Source organism: Triticum dicoccoides, chromosome 7A (assembly GCF_002162155.2).
Source record: "Triticum dicoccoides isolate Atlit2015 ecotype Zavitan chromosome 7A, WEW_v2.0, whole genome shotgun sequence".
In the NCBI taxonomy this organism is placed as follows: Eukaryota; Viridiplantae; Streptophyta; class Magnoliopsida; order Poales; family Poaceae; genus Triticum; species Triticum dicoccoides.
The window spans coordinates 668,526,798-668,548,802 of NC_041392.1; the positions used below are offsets into that span (position 1 = coordinate 668,526,798).

Here is a 22,005-nt window from a genome sequence, read left to right on the forward strand (position 1 = left end):
ATATATGAATACCCCATATTGGTATGACAGATGTATATAGTTCATTTATTACCTTGTGGGACACGTAGACCATTTTCACGTTCTAAAGCATCACGTAAAACTAGAGCATCATGTGCTGTCCCCTCCCACCCGGCCAACACATATGTGAATCGAAGATCAAAATCTACAGCCGCCATCACGTTTTGAGTGGCATAAGTCTTTCTACCACGAAAGGAAGCCTCCATATCCAATGTAACGGAGGCTCGCACATGTGTACCATCAATAGCTCCAATACAATCCTATATGGTGAAAACAAAAACCCAAAAATTAGGATCTAAACAAATTCATGCCTACAATGACAAAATGTAGTTGTCACTTGGTCTCATACCTTAAAGTATGGATCCCACCGGTAGTTTCCTTCTATTTTGGTTTGGGTCTCCAATGAAGGCTTCCTAATAAGGTCATCTCGAAGCTCGCCAATGGCATGGAGTACCCTTTGGAAGTAACAACTCACAACTTCACCGGATCTACCAAAATTGGCGCCAATTACCATGTTTCTAATGTTGTGCCCGACGGTGTGCAAGAACATTGCTACTTGTTGCTCAATAGTCAAATGTATTGTGTCCTTTAGCAAGTTGCGATCCCTAAAGAGTTGACAAAACCTAAAGAAAGGTTCTCTCCGAAGCCTAAGCATGTTCACACAGGTTGTGTCATTCTTCCATATTTTGTTGTCAAAATACTCTCTTCTCATCCTATCTCTCTCATCAATTGGGGCATACGTAATTGCTTCTCTCCTTTTTCTTTTTCTGGATTGAACAACCAATGTTATCATGTTGATAAACCATTGCACCGCAGCCGCATAAATTAACATCTTTGTCTTTCTGTCCATCTACAATGCATTACAGGATTCAGCTATAATATGCAGTACAAGGTTTAGAGCTAAAATATGCAGTATAGGACTGACAGCTAAAATATTTTATATTTTGTCTCGCTGTCCATCTACGTTTGAACAAATTTCAATACTAGTTGTGTTGCTGCTGCTAGATGTACAAATGGCCAACTACTTAGAACCAAAACCAACATTCTGTTTCCACTGTCAAACATTTTACTAAAGAACAGAATAGGATTTAGGGGAGAAATAACCTCAGGTTGTAGTTGTGCTGCTGCTGCTAGATGTACTGACGGTGGCCTTCAACTTTCCTGCACCAGAAAATTACATCAATCAGCGAACTACACATGAGCAGAGACGAGCCGGAACACTAGCACACATATGAGCACGGAACACTAGCACACATCTAGCACACGCAGCCGTGCGCACGTGGACGAGCCGTTCGGCCGCATATAGGCACTCGTGCGCACGCATCAGTCACCGGCCACCCGTGCCTCCTGAAGTCCCCAGCCGCCGGCCATGAGATCCAGCGGCACCGCCGCCAGGCTTGAGATCCAGCCGCGTGCGCGCCTTCTGAAGCCGCCGGCCGCCGCCGGCTTTGAGATCCAGCCGCGCCGCCGCCTCAAACCCTTGCCCGCATCGCCAGGGAACACCCTCCACAACGGCCGGTCGTCACAAGCAAGGCAAGGCAGAGGAGATATCAGATAAGGAACGAGTAGAGAAGGAAATCACCTCTTGCCGGCCTCTCTGCTATCTGCTAGATGCGCCGCCGCCGCGCACAGGGAAGAGAGAGGCGAGTAATGGGGGAAAGTGAGGGTTTCGCGGGGTAAGCGGGAGCCAATGTAGCTGAAAAAACGTTTCGCGCGTGAGCACAACGACGCGCGCGCGGGGTGGTTGCCGCCACCCGCTCGTTTTTCGCGGGTCGCCACATCCCTCTTTTTGAGGAATATTCTGAGCATCTGGCTGACCCTATCCCTCCTCGTCTCAGATCCAAACGGGTGGCAGCCACCAAAAAAAGGGCTATCCCTGTCTCTAAGAGGATAGCCCTCAAACCAAACACATCATTAGTGAGTGAGGTAGTTGACACGGCATGTGAGGCCACCATGATTTCTAATGACTTAACTTCTACTCCGAGTGTGTTTTCTTGTTTGGTGCTAGGTCTCCTACATGAGGACACGCCTATCCTCGACGAGTCCATACCTCCAACGACGACAATGGCCATGATGGAAGAAGATGCACCCCCACATGGTTCCATCAACATGAAGATGACCACGACTTCGTCTTCGACACCTCACCTACAACACATGAGCGATGCTCCAAAGGTAACATAGGTGATGGTGCTTCTCTTGTCCCACTAGTGGACTATCTCACAAATGATTGCTTGCATGATGTTGATCCACCTATTCCCATGCTTCATGCTAGTGTGACTTCTTCATGTCATGACTTACCTATTTATGATGAATATGATGATGAGCATGTTGATTTGCCTAGTTGTGATGCTATGCTCCATAGGATATCATGTGAAAATTCTTTTGGTCACATCATGTTTGACAATCCATTAAACTTGTCATATGCTATGAGTGAGATCTCCCATATAGCATCATTTCAATCTCAACATAGTAGCTATGCATGCCCCCATTACAATAAATCCCATTTGCACTTATGGCATAGATGACGAGATGATGGTCATTGGCTTTTGCTTTTCATGTGATGATATTGCCATGCTTCCTTTACATGATTTGCGCAATTCATCTACTATGCCATGCCATGATCACCATGTTCCAACTATGCATTGTTTTGTATGTTGTCAATATTCTCAGTGTGATGTTTCCACTAATGCTCATGAGGAGACCCCCATAGTTTCCTCATACATATTAGGAGATTTTGATGCATTCAATACTTTGCATGATTCCCATAGTTGCTTGCACCATATGCATTCCATGAATAACAATGCCCTACATATTTCTTGTGATGCATTACACAATTTGAGTCTCCATTATGCTCTACATAATAACAAATCTCTCATGATGGATGACATGTTTCTATATCACGCATCACATTTATTTGAGCATTGGATATTTTGTGCTAACCAACACAAGCACGTGTGCATCATGATGGATGATGTGTACATATACCACACACACACAATTTTCCCTTTCTCTTTGTTTTGTGTAGGTACTCATGAACAATCGTCAACCTCACAATCCAATGAGTTGACGAAACAAGCTCTTGGGAGCAAAGATGACTTGGGATCCCTTGAACTATCCTTCCCATCGTTCTCTCCGCGCAACGACTACGCGCATCTCTTTTACTTGCCTCTCACATGGCTATGGGCTATATATCACTTGTTACTTTATGCCCATTGTATCTTGTTCACTTTGCATGTTATACATCTTTACATGATTTTGCCATGCAATTGTGACCCTTGCTTGCATCTACCCATGATTCACCATTTTATGACTCCTATGTGTATTTGCATGTTTGGTGGAGATCCTTGTTGCTATTGCCATGTTTATCATGTGCCTCATGCTATTGTTGCTTGTTGTGTTGGGAGAGTCATGATGTCCCATTGCTATTTACATATGGCCTCTCACCAATACATTGATGATATTTTGCTCATATCTTGCTTCCATACTTGTGATATGTCATGTGCATTATGTATGCCCACCATTTGCACACATGACATGCTTGCCATGATTACTCCTAGTATGTTGCATCTTTGCACTACTAGCTTGCTTGACTTGATCACTATGATTTATTGCTTTGTCACATCACCCATGTTCCATTCTTACTCGCTTTCTTAGGTTGAATACATATATGTTCATGCCTCTCACATGATACATCTTGTTCATTGTTGCTTGCCTCCAATTGTTGCATCTATGCTTATCGATCTCGGAGACTTGGACATATTACTTGTGATGCATGCTTGTTTACTTGAGCCTATTGTATTTGGTTGTTCTTGCATCATATGCCTCCATACTATGAAATGCTCCCTTGTCCTTTCTTATGATGAGCATGATGCATACACTTGTTGGGTATCTTACCACCCGAATGATAGGTTTTGCACTTCCGCTAACCTCATTTGTTTTTGCGAGTGTTTGTCATGTTCTTTCCTTTTGAAGGATTCACAAGGTGGTACCATCACGAGACATATTGGTTATGTGAAGGCATACAAGATGCGCAACTCCAACATCCTTCAGACATTTCTAAAGGTGACCTCCTTCCCTTTGAGCCATCTTCAAATAAGCATATTGGACGGGTCATTCTTTTATTGTTGTCTCCTCCTTCTTGTCTACATGTTACATCTATTGGATGGAGGACTGACATTAGAGATGGAACCCATGGACCTTCAAGTTGAGGAGCGCTCGGAGTTATTGGATGCACCTTTGAACCTCCACTCATGCCACAACATCGAGCATTGGTACTCCAACACCTCCATATTTGTTGATTGTGGTCACACATGTCAAGCTCAATGGACATATCATACACACGAAAAATTTGCATCTTATGCATGGATTGACTCATATTATGATTGTCTTGTTGCACCTTGTCTTTCTATGTCATCCATGATATATGAGCTTGTGCATTTCCTTAGCAAATTTGTTGTGATATACCTTGATGGCATATTCATACATCATGATCTTATTGCCTACCATCAATTGCATGATCACATCACATTGAGCATCCATTACCATATTCATGCTATTGATAAACCGTCTCACTATGACATCATTTTGCACCATGGTTGCATTGATCATATTCACAACACATTTGTGTGCATAATGAATGTTTTTGCTCCCATGAATGCTTTGCATACTATTCCATATCTTTTGGATAAGCTTCATGCACCTTGTCATGATCAATCTTGTCGCACTCATTCTTACATGATGGACACTTTGTGTGCTAACCATTGTATTTCCGAGTGCCGTTTGTGTTTGCTCTTTTTGCATGTGTACCACTCCGGAGACACCTTGGAGTCCTTGGATTGCGCCATGTCTTCCACTTCGTCCAACTACACGTCCGTCCACGGCAACCGTTTCCATGGTGATGAGGTTTTCGATCTGAGGTCGGATCTTTCCCAGGGGAGGGGAGATGATGTGGAGCATCCTATGATCATCCCCATGTACACTCCAGCATACACCTTTGGACCTAAGGTGAACTCGCTCCTTTCCGAATCTTCCCTTTCCGCACGTAAGACATGGATGCTACTTCAAGTGTGGACCTTGTGCATACTCAGGTACACCCGAGGAGACCATGGAGAGCCCAAGGACCAAGGCCAAGTGAGGGAGTCCTGGATTAGGGGGTCTCCGGACTGCCGGACTGTTGGACTATGAAGATACAAGATTAAAGACTTCGTCCCATGTCCGGATACGACTCTACTTGGCGTGGAAGGCAAGCTAGGCAGTACGGATATGGATATCTCCTCCTTTGTAACCGACCTTGTGTAACCCTAGCCCCCTCGGTGTCTATATAAACCGGAGGGTTTTAGTCCGTAGGACAACATACACTCATACCATATGCTAGCTTCTAGGGTTTAGCCTCTCCGATCTCGTGGTAGATCAACTCTTGTAATACTCATATCATCAAGAATAAATCAAGCCGGACGTAGGGTTTTACCTCCACCAAGAGGGCCCGAACCTAGGTAAAACATCGTGTCCCCTGCCTCCTATTACCAACCGCCTTAGACGCACAGTTCGGGACCCCCTATCCGAGATCCGCTGGTTTTGACACCGACATTGGTGCTTTCATTGAGAGTTCCTCTGTGTCATCGCCATTAGGCTTGATGGCTCCTTTAATCATCGATAGTGATGCAGTCCAGGGTGAGACTTTTCTCCCCGGACAGATCTTCGTATTCGGCGGCTTCGCACTGCGGGCCAACTCACCTGGCCATCTGGAGTAGATCGAAAGTTACGCCCCTGAAAGTGCTAGTGATCGACTAGAGGGGGGTGGGGGTGAATTGGTGACTTTTATGAAAGTATTCAAAACATGGAAGTTTCGAAGACAAACGATAGAAATAAACCTATTATGATGCAGCGGAAGGTAGACTACACTAGGCAAACCATAGTCAAGTATTCAATGAAGTGAAAGCACAATGACTAATAGCAGCTAGGCAGTAAAGATCAGGTAGGAAGATATTGTGAAGCCAATCAGAACAAGCAGTCACTCAGTGAAGACAAAAATATAATGCAATCATACAATGACTTCACAAGGACCAACAGTAAGTAAAGGGAAGGGCAGGATGAAACCAGTGACTCGTTGAAGACAATGATTTGTTGGACCAGTCCCAGTTGCTGTGACAACTGTACGTCTGGTTAGGGAGGCTGAGATTCAACTCAGAAGACCTCGTCTTCACCTTATTCCCCTTGAGCTAAGGACACCCAGTCCTCGCCCAATTACTCTGGTAAGTCTTCAAGGTAGACTTCCAAACCTTCACAGACTTCGTTCACCGGCGATCCACAATAACTCTTGGATGCTCAGAACGCGATGCCTAACCGGCTGGAGGATTCACGGTCCTCAAGTGTAATAAGCCTTCAGATCACACAGACAGGAAGACTTAAGTGATGCCTAACACTCTTTGGCTCTGGATGTTTAGTGCTTTATCCTCGCAAGGAATTCTCTCTCAAAGGCTTCGAGGTGGATTGCTCTCAAACGACAAAAGCCGTACTCTAACTCTGAGCAGCCAACTGTTTATGGTTGTAGGGGGTGGGCTATTTATAGCCACTGGGCAACCCGACCCGATTTGTCCGAAATGACCCTTGGTCACTAAAGAACTGACACGTGTTCCAACGGTCAGATTTCAAACACACACGACAACTTTACTTGGACTACAAGCAAAGCTGACTTATCCAACTCTGGACAAGATTTGCTCTCATAGTCTTCACTCGAAGACATAGGATTTTGGTTAAGCATCACTTCAGTCATTCTGACTGGTTCTCTTGGACCCCACTTAACAGTATGGTGGTTCCTATGACTCAACAAAGAAAAACACAGAACGACGAAACTGCTAAGTCTTCGCGCTCCATAGTCTTCACGCGATGTCTTCTCTTATCATAGTCTTCAATGTGAATGTCTTCACATACCACCTCTGACTTCAATGTCTTCATACATTTTTAGGGGTCATCTCTGGTAGGAAAACCGAATCAATGAGGGACTTCTACCTGTGTTATCCTGCAATTCTCACAAACACATTAGTCCCTCAACTAGGTTTGTCGTCAATACTCCAAAACCAACTAGGAGTGGCACTAGATGCACTTACAATCTCCCCCTTTTTGGTGATTGATGACAAACTAGTTGAAGTTTTCAACGGGGAATATAATATGTGAAATTGTAAAGGATAGGTTATTGTCTTCATAAGTGGCAAAGGCTCCCCCTGAAGATGTGCATATAAGTAATTTGCTTTTGGTATGCAAATGCACATGGCAGGTTGTACTTGTGGAGATCCTCTTCAACTTATGATGACAATTCATCATGCATGAAAAGTATGTGATGATAATGACATGCATAATGAAAAATGGACGTCTGCAAAATCATCTAAGTGCGGAATTTATCGTCGCACATGCGGAATTTATCATCGCACCACAGAAAAGCAAATAAGTAGCAAACGACCATCGAGTTTGAGTGTTACAACTCGAAGAACCAAATGTATCAAAATGCGAGAGTTGTAAACACTAGGCAAAATATAAAACTACCGCCCATATGAACCCGCTTGAAGACTATCAAACTCATATGCTTCTCCCCCTTTTGTCAGTAAGGACCAAAAAGGTTTGAAGACATAGAGCACCTACTCGTCCTCGTGAGGAGTTGGTGAAGCAGCAGGGTTGTCGGTGTTGTTAGGAGGTGCAGAGGAACTCGGGGTAGTGCCGATGCATGCAGAAGTAGGGGGCGGTGAAGTAGCATCGTCTTCATCATCGATGACACATGCATTCACTATTGCAGCAGAGGAGGAGAACTCAGAGTCTTCAAGAGACGGAGTTTGTCGCAGCACAGTCCTTCTTGGAGGTGTTGAGTCAAACTTGAAGCGTTCAGAGAAGCCATCCTCTTGAAGATCATCTTCAGAACACATAAGTGTCAGCCCTTTCCATGTATGCCGACAGGTTTCATGGGCAACAAAGGCATTCTTGGTGGCAAGGTTGCGAATCCTGATTACGTCCACCAAGAGGCTTTGCATTTGGCGCTTGAGCCAGTCATGATGCTTATCCTGTTTCTGATGAAGGGCAACCAGAAGCTCTCGGTCATTGAGAACACGGGATCGCTTCTTGGGCCGTTGTGCAATGGTGCTTTCAGTGGCTTCAGTGAGGGCACGATGAGGTGCACGTGTAGTACCAGCCAGAGGATAAACACGAGTGACTGCTTGAACTCCTTCAATGTTTTGAGAGAAGCTTTGATTCTCAGCATTTTGAATACTAAGGGGCTCCTTGGCAGGCTCTGGATAGATGGCTTCAACTGACATATCGACGTCAGGTAGAAAGATTCGATGATTGTGAGCAGAGGGCTGATAGGTGACAGCTGAGTGTAGTTTGATCAGCCGCATAATCCATGGAGCGTAAAACTTCAAGCCAAAGAGATCAGATCCTGATGCAGCAAGTTGGCGGATGAAGAAGTCTTGTGCATTGAAGCTTTTGCCATGAAGAATATGAAAGACCAATGTCTTCATTGCGCCTTCTAGCTTGGCATGTGGAGAATGTCCTTTGATGGGCCAGAGAGTTCGCCTTATGATGTGATAGATAGTACGTGGCAGATACTCAAGGTCTTCAACAAAGAACTCCTTAGGATATTCAGCATCTGGAGGCAAGGGCTTCATCATGCTAAGCATCTGACTCATATTGGGCTCAGGCTTGTGGAAGATGCTTTCCATAGCAGCACTGTGAAGATGACAACCAGGTTCATACAGATCTCCTGGAGTGGGCAGGCCAGTAAGCTCAATGATATCAAAGGCTTTGGCTTCAAGATGAACATTGCCTGTCATCCACTCAAGGACCCAAGTCTTCGGATCCCTGTTGTAGCCACGGATATGAAGAGTGGCATAGAATCGGAGCAGCAATTCTTCATTCCAGTGCTCCTTATTAGTGACGAACTGCAGCAAGCCAGACTCTTGCCTTGAGTAATAACTGCACTGCTGATAGCTCCAGAACCGATCAGAAGATATTCTTGCCTTGGTGTAGGGGTTCTTGGCGCTATCAAAGAAGGTGTTGTGTGCCTTGAAGCCATTGATATTAAAAGATTCAGGTGCAGATGCAGTACCTGAAAACCTGGGCAACCTTGGCATTGGCTTCTGAACATGAGGCCTGTGCTCAACGTGATAGTCAAACTGAGGACCAGCAGCAGGCGGAGGAGTCAGAAAGGGCCATTTGACAGTGACAAGTTGGCCATAGTTGAATGCTTGCTCCATAGTGTGTGGCCTTGGTGGTGGAACAGGAGCAGTGGCATCAACAGAGGCGTCAGGCTGCACATCTGTTGCAGGTGCATCATTGGCTTCATTGGCCTCTGGCACATTGGTTGGTGCAGGCTCCACATTTGCTTCATCCATGACTACATCATTGGCTTCATTTGTGTTGGTGGTGGCAGCCTCAAGACTCTCAACCTCCACTTCAGAAGCTGGAGGGTCGGTCACGTTCTCCTAGAGAACAACATCTTGGTGAGACGGGGGTGTAGCAACTCTTGGGGCTTCTTCTTCATCGGCTGATGCAGCCGGAACATCTTCAGCCATTTTGGCTTCGGATTCGGAGACAGTCACAGTAGGAGTGGCATCTGGAAACACCTGACGGGCAACAGATTGGTGGTGCACTTCTCCTTTTGAAACGCTCAAAAGAGGGACTTGGGGCCTTGGTCCTTTGCGAAGCCTGCGTAGCGCTGGCGACGCCTGTGAAGATGGAGTTGGCTGGGCCTCAAAGTCACCCTCTTCTTGCACTGATGGGGTTGCTTGCGGTTGGGGAGATCTTGGAGTGTCTTGTCTCTGTGGGTGATCAGACCATGATGCATCCTGAGCAGTTGGCGTCAAAGGACGACCAATGCTGATGAGTTCACTGTGCGTGAGCACAGGCGATGATACCAGTTGGTGCTCGATCTGAGGAAGGACTTCATCATCTTCAACATTGTCATGGTGACCAATGTCTTCAGCAGGGTGGGATCAACTGCTGGAATGTCTTCAGCTTCATGAGCCTTTGTGGAAGTAGGCTCATGAACAATCAGTTGGCGCTCGTGGTGTTCAGATGCAGGGTGAACCATTGAGATAAGTTCAACAACTAAGGGCTCTGTGGGAGCAGCCCGGTCCTTCTTGGTTTTGCGCTTCTTCTTAGAGGGAGCGACATCAGAAGCTTCATGATTTTTCCTTTTTCCGGCTTCAGCCTCGGCAGTCCTCGTCTTCTTCAGTTCTGAAGCAGTTGACCTGACCTTTGGCTTCGAGCTAGTCATGCTGCTTGGGAAGACTATGCGAGGTTCTTCCTGCCTTGAAGGTGCAGATTGGTCAGTTGAGGGCTTATTCTTCTTTGCAGCCATTCTGGGGTCGATGCCAGGACGACCAAGAGCCTTGCGCTTCTCAGCCTCATTGTAGGCTTGCACACACTTGTCAGCCAGGCTCTTCATGCGCTCACGAGAACCTTTAGCTTCTTCACGCTTCTTGAGAAAGGCTTCTTTGAGCTCGTGCAGCATGATCTTGAAGTTTTTGACATCTTGCACGCTGAGCTTGGCCATGTGCTTCTTGAACTGAGCTTTCTCATAGTCGATCTTTTGCTTCAGTTCAATGATGCGCTGAGCTAGAGCGAGCTCAGAAGCAATGGCACCAGTGAAGGCGACACTGAGGCCAATTGGAAGTTGCAGATCTTCAAAGCTGAGGTTGGGCGTGTCAAACCACTCATCGATGAAGTTATGGATGATTGCCACATCAAAGAGAGGCAAATCATTGAAGATCTCTGTTTCTTCCTTGCTCTTGATCAGTTGCTCAAGAGCGTCATCTGCAAGATCTTCATCACTGGACAGATCAATGGCGTCATTGCGTAGAATAGCAGCAGCAGTCAGTGCCTGATCAGTACTCTTTCTCATCTCAGTCTTCTTGGAGATGCGTGATAGATCTTTAGACTGCACACTATCTTCAGGAGGTGCAGTAGCCAGTGGCTTCACCTATAAGACCTTTGGTGCAGGAGCAGGCTTTGAAGCTTTAGGCTTCTTCAGTTTCTTTGGCTTCGGCGGTGCAGGCGCTTCATCAGATTCAGCGTCATCTGCAGGCTCATCCATGGCTGTCCCTTGAACCATGATATGAGTGATGAACCTTCCAGGTTGTAGAAGGGCCCAACAAGATTGGGTTCAGCTTCGCGGGTGCCATCGACACGGGGAGCAGAAGGACCAGGGTTGAAGTCTAGTCCCAATGACTTCTTGTTTTTCTTAGCCCAATTCTTGGCAAACTGGAAGTTGCGCTTGAACAGATTGTCGTCACGACACCATAGCAATGACGATGGGTCTGCATCCGCAGGCTGTGGTCCACGGACCATGCAGGGATAGAAGCCTTGTTCAATGGCTTCATCTCTGGACCTGGGTTGAAGATTTCTGTATAGGATGTCTCCCCATGGTCGCTTGATGGCATTTTTCTCAGCATATTCCTGGGTCACAAACCTATACTTGAACCATTGCTCAACCCAGTATCTTCGAATCCATTGGATTCATGTCTTTCGCTGATTGTAATCCTCTTTTGGATCTGTCTTGTACAGCTCTGAGAGGTCATCAGGCAGATCTCTTGATGTTCCCCCTCGACGCTGTCTGCCACCCTTCCTTGCTGATTTCTCTGTAGCCATGAACTTCAAACTGAATGGCTTCAACACGTTCAAAGGTTTCAAAGGCTTCCGCTTGCTGGTCAAACAGGAACTGGCTTCGGGAGAATTTATATGATGCTGTAAGAATTCTGCAAATGAATGGAGACTATGAGAACCAAGGGATTCTCCCACGGACATGTACCTGTGACTGCATTAAGGTGCGAGGGAAGGGGAAGAGGTCATATGCATTCTCAGAAGATTTTGAAGAGAAATCAGTTTAGAAGACATTGACCTCATAGTGCGAAGACATTCACTCATAGATAGAGAGTTGGTTCCAGATTTGTACGAATCCACGAATAAGTACAAGTGAGGAATCTAACTACTTTGTGAAGCATAAGTGAACATACTAGGCATATTATGAGATGCAGTATGAAATAGATCCAACTTGTGTGAACAGAAACTGCTTGTGGTAGAAAGTGATGAATCCATAGGATCGAAGGGGCCGTAAAAAGGAAGTTTTATTTACGACATGAAGAACTGCTAGACGGAGTGGGAGAGGAGGCCGAGCAGTTCGATCGTCTGTGCCCTAACTTGGCGATGGAGGACACCTATGGCGACGGCGGAGAAGACAATGTCCGCGGCCGGCGTGAAGACGACGTCGGTGAGGTCGCGGTAGCTAAGCGCTTCGTTGCCGACGTCGTCGAGGGCTAGCGGTGGCGCTAGGGTTTGTGCAAGAGTGGAAGAAAGGATAATGACTATGGTGAGGCGTGTATTTATAGGGACAGGGACGGCACAGTGTTATTACACAGGTGCCCCTGGCGATTCACATCTGAAGGGCACGTGGCTATCATGCAACATATCGGAGGTTGTTCCACGTTCCCACGCACGCCTGGATTGTCGGGTGGTCGTTCCCACTTCTCCGGGTTTCAGGTGAAGGAATTAGCATTGAAAACAGACTTAATGTTTGTCTCTGTATCTTCTGCTGACAAGGACGCAGAGAAGATATTCGACAGTTTCAATATAATGCATATGATTTGGAGAGATAGAGTTTGAGATAGAAAGCATAGAGAGGATAGGGTCCGATCACATTCACTTAGTTCAAAAGATTCAACAAGAAGACATAGCTATAAGTGAATGCTATAGAGGACAGAACACTACTATATATATATATATATATATATATATATATATATATATATATATGAGAAAGACAATCAAATCAACATAGTGAAGATAATCATGAAGACAAGTTGAGATTGAAGCCAAACCAAATGTGAAGACATACCAAACGTAACGCCATGAGTGAAACACTTCAAACAGAAAAATTTGGTGGTGGCGTTACCCACCGTATAGGAAGTATTAGACCCAGACACGGCGCACAATTATCATGGCGCCCCGAAGCCAAATTCCACATTAATGTATTCACACTTAGAATGTAAGTCTTCATTGATTGAAGATATACTTTACTTCGTGTGTTGCACATCTAAGTCATCAATATGCATAAGTGTTAGGATGTGTGCCTGATCACAGGACATTTGAGGATTCCAAGATATTTAGCTCACACTGTAACTTGCAAAACCTCTTCTCATCCAAGGGCTTGGTGAAGATATCTGCCAATTGCTCTTCAGTGTTGACGTGTATGATATCAATATCTTCCTTCACAACATGATCTCTGAGAAAGTGATGACAAATTTCAATGTGCTTTGTCTTCGAGTGCTGAACTGGGTTGTTGTCAATCTTGATGGCGCTTTCGTTGTCGCAGTAGAGTGGCACTTGCTTCAGATGAATGCCATAGTCTTTGAGTGTTTGCTTCATCCAAAGAAGCTGAGCACAGCAAGATCCATCAGCAATGTATTCAGATTCAGCAGTGGAGAGAGATACACAGTTCTGCTTCTTTGAAGACCAACATACAAGTGATCGTCCCAGAAAATGACATGTGCCTGATGTAGACTTGCGATCCACCTTGTCACCAGCATAATCAGCATATGAGAATCCAACCAGATCAAACTCTGAGCCCTTTGGATACCATAATCATAGTGTTGGGGTGTGAGCCAAATATCTGAGAATTCGCTTCACAGCTAAGTGATGCGATTCCTTTGGTGCCGCTTTGTAATGCCCTCGATGCGGCTATATCTCCTACGTGTCGAAGCATGACTTAGAGGCATAACCGCATTGAAAGCAATGTCGCAAGTTAGGCAATCTTCACAACATCCCATGTAATATAAATAATAAAAGGGGAAGGTACATAGTTGGCTTACACTCGCCACGTCAAACAAAGTACATAAATAGCATTACATCATCCAATCACTCATGGCCCAAATACGGTGCCAAAATAAAAGACCAACCCAACATGCGACACGATCCCGATCGCCCCAACTGGGCACCACTACTGATCATCAGGGAAAGACACATAGTAACGGCGTGAGTCCTCATCGAACTCCCACTTGAGCTCAAGCGCGTCATCTGGAACGGAGTCATCAGGCCCTGCATCTGGTTTGGAAGTAATCTGTGAGCCACAGGGACTCAGCAATCTCGCACCCTCACGATCAAGACTATTTAAGCTTATAGGTAAGGCAAGGTAAAAATATGTGGAGCTGCAGCAAGCGACTAGAAAGATATGGTGGCTAACCTATTCGCAAATGAGAGCGAGAAGAGAAGGCAATGCACGATCGAATAGATAGAGAACAACCTGCGACAAGCATTACTCCAACACCGTGTTGACTTCCCGGACTCCGCCGAGAAGAGACCATCACGGTAACTCACACAGTTGATTCATTTTAATTAAGTTAAGGTTCAAGTTATCTACAACCGGACATTAACAAATTCCCATCTGCCCATAACCACGGGCACGGCTTTCGAAAGTTCAAATCCCTGAGGGGAGTCCCAACTTAGCCCATGACAAGCTCTCACGGTCAACGAAGGATATACCTTCTCCCGAGACATTCCGATCAGACTCGGTATCCCGGTTCTACAAGACACTTCGACAAGTTAAAACAAATCCAGCAACACCGCCCGAATGTGCCGACAAATCCCGATAGGAGCTGCACATATCTCGTTCTCAGGGCACACTCAGATAGATAAGGCTATGAGTAAAACCAACCCTCGAGTTTCCCCGAGGTGGCCTTGCAGGCTGCCCGGTTCGGACCAACACTCAGAGGAGCACTGGACCAACACTCAGAGGGGGTTTAAATAAGATGACCCTCGGGCTCCGGAAACCCAAGGAAAAAAGAGGCTAGGTGGCAAATGGTAAAACCAAGGTTAGGGATTGCTGGAAAAGCTTTATTCAAGGCGAACTGTCAAGGGGTTCCCATTATCACCCAACCGCGTAAGGAACGCAAAATCCGGGAACATAACACCGATATGACGGAAACTAGGGCGGGAAGAGTGGAAAAAAACACTAGGCGAGAGGCCGAGCCTTCCACCCTTTACCAAGTATATAGATGCATTGAGATAACAAGATAATATAGTGATATTCCAACAAGTAAATAATGTTCCAACAAGGAACGGTCTCCAATCTTCACCTGCAACTAGCAACGCTATAAGAGGGGCTGAGCAAAGCGGTAACATAGCCAATCAACGGTTTGCTAGGACATGGTGGGTTAGAGGTTTGACATGGCAATTTGGGAGGCATGATAAGCAAGTGGTAGGCATCATAGCATAGGCATAGCAAAAGAGCGAGCATCTAGCAAAGCAAAGATAGAAGTGATTTCGAGGGTATGATCATCTTGCCTGCAAAGTTGTCAGAGTTGACTGGATCCTCGAAAGCAAACTCAACGGGCTCCTCGTTAGCGAACTCGTCTCCCGGTTCTACCCAAAGAAGACAAACAAGCAAAAGGAACGCAATCAACCACGTGCACAAACTCAAGCAACATGATGCAAACATGGTATTCTATGCGGGATGCGAGATGGAATGCATATGCAAGATTTGACAAGGAATGATTGACCCTGGCCTCAACTTGGAAATCCAAGTATGCCACTGGAAAGGTGATATGATCTCGCTTGAAAATGATATAAAGATCACCGGAATCGGAAACACGGTTTGGAAATGGCAAGCAAAACAAATATGGCACCGGTCTGCGATAAACAGCAAGTAGCCATCTAAATGCAACAAGCTAAACATGCTACAGCACCCAAACATGGCAAAAAAATACATGGCAGGGATCCATTCATGAAGCTTAACAAAAGATGAACACTGAGCTACGGCCAATTCATCCATTAACAGGTTCAAACAAGCATGGCAAAAGTGCAATTGGTAAACAGATTTCAGACTTAGTGAAATTAACACTTGTCTGGAATTTCAGATCAGATATCACACTTTGGAGCATGAAAACTGTATGCTACAGGGCCTGAACATGGCAAAGTAAAGCATGGCATGGAGCTACTCAAAGAGCTTAACAAAAGTCCCTTAGTGACCTTGAGCCAAAAGGGATCAGAAAAATACAATTGCAAGCATGTGAACATGGCAAAAACTTAAACAGATCACAGACTTAGAGAAAAACTGGAGCATGCAAATCAGATATCAAGTAGGCATGTTTACGAGCTCGATGCACTCACTACAGAGCAAGGCATGACAACCTAATCATGCACCCATCAAGAAGACACATAATACAAGCTAGACATGGCAATAACAATAACATAGCATGCATGGATCAACTACAACACCCTCGGCAAAATCGCTAACAAGTAGACAATCTGCCCAGATTCACGAAATAGCAACAGTAGAGCTCGATTGACTCAAGCTAGGGTGCTCCATAATTGCAAACAAAGACATGGATGGATAGAGCACTACAAGATTAACAAAACATTCATACTGATCATCGTCAAAAGAGGCACGGATCACTAGGAAACAACATGAACATATGGCATATTGATAAGAAACGGATCAAGGACTTAATGGCTATGGAAATGCCATAATAGGTAGGTATGGTGGCTGTTTTGAGGAAGGTAATGGTGGGTGATATGCTACCGACGAAAATTGCACGGCACAAGAGAGGCTAGCAATGGTGGAAGGGAGAGAGTGTGTATAATCCACTTGGCAAGCTTGTGCTAGTCACCACACAGATCACAAAAATACATGGATGGCACCTCTGGAAAGATGGCAAAGCACATAACAAAACTCATGTAGAGCTCAAGGGTATATCATGCACACATTAATCATGGCAAAAATGACAAATAGCCATTTGGGAGCAGTAGATCTGACAATGATCTCAAATAGCACTCTTCCAACAGCATTTCGGGCATCAAGATGAACTCAAATGAAAATGATGCAGTGAGATGAAAAGATGTGCTCTCCAAGACGAACATTTTGATATGCTATATGCCCAAAACGGATCTACGGATGCAAAGTTATGGCACGATGAACATGGCAAAAGAAATACGTGGAGTGGAGAGAAAGTCAACCGAATCTAGGGTATTTTGGATCTCGATCTGGACACTATAGCGGCGCGGCGCTCGAGGATGGTCGGGGACCTTTTCGCCGGAAGGAGGAAGCTCGCCGGAGGGGTCGCCGGGGAAGGGCCGGCCGGAGCTAGCCGGAGCTCTCGCCGGCGTCGATGGGCGCGGCGAGGACGGTGGTGCACGGCGGACTTGGGTGGCGAGGAGCGGGCCGGTGGAGGTCGGCGTCGCCGGAGCGGGGCGGCGCCGGAGCTTGGCCGGAGCTCAGGCGGTGATGGCGTGCGGCGGCGGGGCTCCGCCGGAGATGGATGAGGCACGCGCGGGCGGCGCCGCGTGGGAGTCGGGCCGGGAGGGCCCCGCCTGGGCCCGGGCGGGCCGGCGCGGCGGTGGGCAGCGGCGATGTGGGCGCGACGCGGCGGCGAATGGGCGGCTGCCACGTGGCGGCGGACGCTGCGGGCGGATACATCCGTCGGCGGGAAAGATGTCCGACGGGTGAGGGGAGAGAGGGGGCTAGGGTTTTGCGCGAGAATTTCGGGGGAGGACCTATTTATAGGCATAGGAGGAGCTAGGAGAGTCCAAATGAGGTGTTGTTTTCGGCCACACGATCGTGATCGAACGCTCTAGATGATGGAGAGGGTTTTGGTGGGTTTTGGGCCAAATTGGAAGGGTGTTGGGCTGCAACACACACGAGGCCTTCTCGGTCCCTCGGTTAACCGTTGGAGCATCAAACGAAGTCCGAATGGTACGAAACTTGACAGGCGGTCTACCGGTAGTAAACCAAGGCCGCTTGGCAAGTCTCGGTCCAATTCGGAAATGTTTAATCCCCACACATGAAAGAAAGGTAGAAATGACCACCGGAGGAGAACGGAGCGCCAGAATGCAAAACGGACAACGGGGAAAATGCTCGGATGCATGAGACGAACACGTATGCAAATGCAATGCACATGATGACATGATATGAGATGCAAGACAATAACAAGAACACACAGAGACAAAAACCCGAACCTGAGAAAATAAAACCACTTAACGCCGGAAACGGCAAGAGTTGGATTACATATTGGGTAAATCATATCCGGGGTGTTACACGCTTGGAATCGAGCACACATGCAAACACTAAGCATAATATCTGGCCTAGATGCACATAGATAAAGTAAAGAACCAATCATGGAGCGGTATACCTTTTGATCGAACTCTTTACCATTGTCGTCGGGACCCAGATGATGTTTGGCTGGCATTAGCGTCGTGTAGCCTTTGCAATCTTGCATTTCAAACTTCTTCAGGCAATCTTTGAGGTACTTCTCTTGAGATATGAAGATGCCGTTGCGTTGCTGACGTATTTGAAGACCAAGGAAGAACTTCATCTCACCCATCATGGACATCTGATATTGCTCTTGCATCATATATCCAAACTCTTCACTGTATTTCTGATTGGTGCAGCCGAAGATAATGTCATCCACATATATTTGGCACACAAATAGTTCACCATCATATGTCTTTGTGAAGAGAGTGGGGTCGAGGGAACTAGGTTTGAAGCCTTTGCTCTTCAGGAAGTCTTTGAGTGTGTCATACCAAGCCCGAGGGGCTTGTTTGAGGCCATACAGTGCCTTATTGAGCTTGTACACCATGTCAGGATGTTTTGGATCTTCAAAGCCAGGCGGTTGTGCAACATACACTTCTTCTTCAATCTTGCCATTGAGAAAAGCGCTCTTCACATCCATTTGATACAGAAGAATGTTATGATGATTTGCATAGGCCAGCAGTATGCGTATGGCTTCAAGTCTAGACACAGGTGCAAATGTTTCATCGAAGTCAATCCCTTCGACTTGAGTGTACCCTTGAGCAACGAGACGAGCTTTGTTTCTGACAACTTGACCATGCTCATCTTGCTTGTTGCGATATATCCATTTGGTGCCTATCATATTGTGCTTGCGAGGATCAGGATGCTTAACCAGTTCCCATACATTATTCAGCTCAAACTGTTGAAGCTCTTCTTGCATAGCTTGAATCCATTCAGGTTCCATGAAGGCTTCTTCAACTTTCTTGGGTTCATATATTGAGACGAATGTGAAGTGCCCACAGAAATTTGCTAGCTGTGTTGCCCTCGAACGAGTGAGTGGACCTGGTGCATTGATGCTATCAATTATTTTCTCAATCTGTACTTCATTTGCAACATGAGGATGTACAGGACGAAGATTTTGCTCTTGCTGATCATTTTCATCGTTAGAAGGATTGACTTCAGGCTGAGCATTGTCTTCAGTTTGATCAGGTGCGGAGATGATAAGTTCCTCTTCAGGCTGAGATTCAGATGGTATGATTTCTCCAGTTCCCATAAGTTTGATTGATTCACTGGATGGAACTTCATCTAGCACGTTTGGCAGGTGCTCTCTTTGTGAGCCGTTAGTCTCATCGAACCGCACATCCACTGTTTCAACCACTTTATAGTGAAAAAGGTTGAAGACTCTGTAGGAGTGCGAATCCTTTCCATATCCAAGCATATAACCTTCATGTGCTTTTGGTGCAAATTTTGAAGTGTGATGTGGATCCTTGATCCAGCACCTGGCACCAAATACTCTGAAGTAACTGACATTTGGCTTCTTGCCAGTAAGGAGCTCATAGGATGTCTTGTTCAGAAGCTTGTGAAGATAAACACGGTTGATGATATGGCATGAAGTATCAATGGCTTCAGGCCAGAACTTTCTTGGAGTCTTGTATTCATCAAGCATTGTCTGGGCCATCTCAATGAGTGTTCTGTTCTTGCGTTCCACGACACCATTCTGCTGTGGCGTGTACGGAGCTGAGAATTCATGTGTGATGCCCAAAGTATCAAGATATGTATCTAGGCCAGTGTTCTTGAATTCAGTGCCATTGTCACTTATGATGTGCTTGATTTTGACGTCATAGTTGTTCATGGCTCGATTGGCGAAGCGTCTGAAGACATCCTGCACTTCAGTCTTGTAGAGGATTATATGCACCCATGTATATCTTGAATAATCATCAACAATGACAAAGCCATAGAGACAAGCAGTAGTAGTAAGAGTTGAGTAATGAGTTGGACCAAAAAGGTCCATGTGGAGCAGTTTGAAGGGTTGAGTCGTTATCATGATTGTCTTCGAGGGATGCTTGCCCTCGTCATCTTTCCTGCTTCACAGGCATCACATAAGTGATCCGTCTTGAACTTGACGCCCTCGATGCCTATGACATGCTTCTTCCTTGCAAGGGTGTGGAGGTTCCTCATGCCAGCATGCCCTAGCCTTCGGTGCCAGAGCCAGCATTCAGAAGCTTTTGCTAGAAGACATACGGTAAGTTGTGGTCCTACTAAGAAATCTACCACGTACAAATCATCTTTCCGATATCCTTCAAACACTAGAGAGTTGTCAGATTCCATTAGAACAAGGCAACGATATTTTCCAAACATCACAATCATGTTTAAATCACAAAGCATTGAGACCGACATTAAGTTGAAACCAAGGGATTCAACAAGCATGACTTTATCCATGTGTTGATCCTTTGAGATTGCAACTCTACCTAGACCCAATACCTTGCTTTTACTAGTGTTAGCAAATGTGATGCGACTTTTGTCAGATGGACATAAGGTTGAGTCCATGAGAAGACTTCGCTTGCCAGTCATGTGATTAGTACACCCACTATCAAGAATCCATTCTGAAGCAGCTGGTGTCGTACCCTACAGTGCAGTTAGGGGGATAGGCTTCACGAAGAGAATTGTGAAGCATAAACATTTGACGAGCAAGTGGATTATGAAAGCTTAGATCGATATTAGGACTGATAGGGCAAGTAGCAAGCGACTCAGGAACAAAGTACATAATAAGACCATTTGGGCATTTGATCTTGCGCCCTACAAGATGTCTAAGGTCCCTAGCAATAGCTTCAGACGATTTTGGTTTTTGGCTGGAGACCTTTCCCTGCAAAAGAGAGTTAAGCTTTCTTAGCCACCCACATCTTCAAGGGTGGCTTCGAAGCAATGAGTCTAAGTGCAGCATGTGAGAACTTTGGCTTTGGAGCCCTAGCAAAAAGTCTTGCTGGAGGACAATAGTACTCATAAGAATAAGCAGAATAGTTCTTGGTCTGAACATGGCGGCTTGATGAAACACGCTCGTATTCACAGGCCTGAGTATGGCTTCCCTGCAAAACATTTGTGTTAGTGTGACTCAGGTGAGTCCTCTATCTATATGAAGCCTTTGGACCGTATGAAGCCTGTGGTCTGGGGTTTGTCTTCTTCACCTGTGGTGTCATGATGACATTCACAGGAAGATTCTCCAAACACCTTTTCGGCACTCAGACCTTCTTCGTTGGCGGTCCATTCCTGCAGTTAGTACCAATATACCTGGTAAACACTTCACCCTTCTGATTCTTAAACAGTTTATAGTTTGCATAAAAGGATTCATCAATAACAATGGGATTAGCACAAGTGAAGCCAGATAGGGTGGATGGATCCACTGAAGGTCCCTTTGCAGCAACCCATGTGGTTTTGGGGTACTACTTAGGTTTCTAGTAAGAGCCATCAGCATTCATTTTCCTTTCGAACCCAACACCCTCTTTCCTAGGGTTTCGGCTTAGGATCTGCCTTTTGAGGACATCACATAGTGTCTGATGCCCTTTGAGACTTTTGTACATCCCTGTTTCAAGCAATGTCTTCAACCTAGCATTCTCATCAGCAATAGCAGTGGTATCCTCAGTGGAGGGGTTAGTTACCACATGAACAGTTGAAGATATTGCAATAGTAGCAGTAGTAGAACACCCAGCAACAGAAGCAGCGTTGTCACACTCGATGCATTTAAGACATGGTGGTTCAAATCCTTCTTGAGCTGAACTGATCTGTTCGGCGCGTAGTGACTCGTTTTCCTTTTGAAGATCTTCATGAGCCGCTCTCAATTTCTCAAGATCTTGCTTCCTTTGAAAATAATCATAGGAAAGCTTTTCATGAGTTGTTGAGAGCGTTTCATGACGACTTTCAAGTTCCTCATACTTAACGTGAAGATTTTT

General features: G+C 45.8%; 1 protein-coding gene across 1 annotated transcript in view; it reads right to left on the bottom strand.

Moving 5' to 3' along the window:
* LOC119333842 (protein ALP1-like) overlaps positions 1-1,693 on the bottom strand; it is a 4,119-nt gene extending 2,426 nt beyond the window's left edge. The window contains exons 1-4 of the mRNA XM_037606594.1: positions 1,601-1,693; positions 1,123-1,179; positions 368-868; positions 53-278 (exon numbers count right to left, since the gene is read on the bottom strand). Coding sequence (XP_037462491.1) covers positions 53-278; positions 368-868 — 727 coding nt within the window. The 5' untranslated portion in view covers positions 1,123-1,179; positions 1,601-1,693. The remainder of the gene's footprint in view (positions 1-52; positions 279-367; positions 869-1,122; positions 1,180-1,600) is intronic.
* Positions 1,694-22,005: the final 20,312 nt, after the last annotated feature.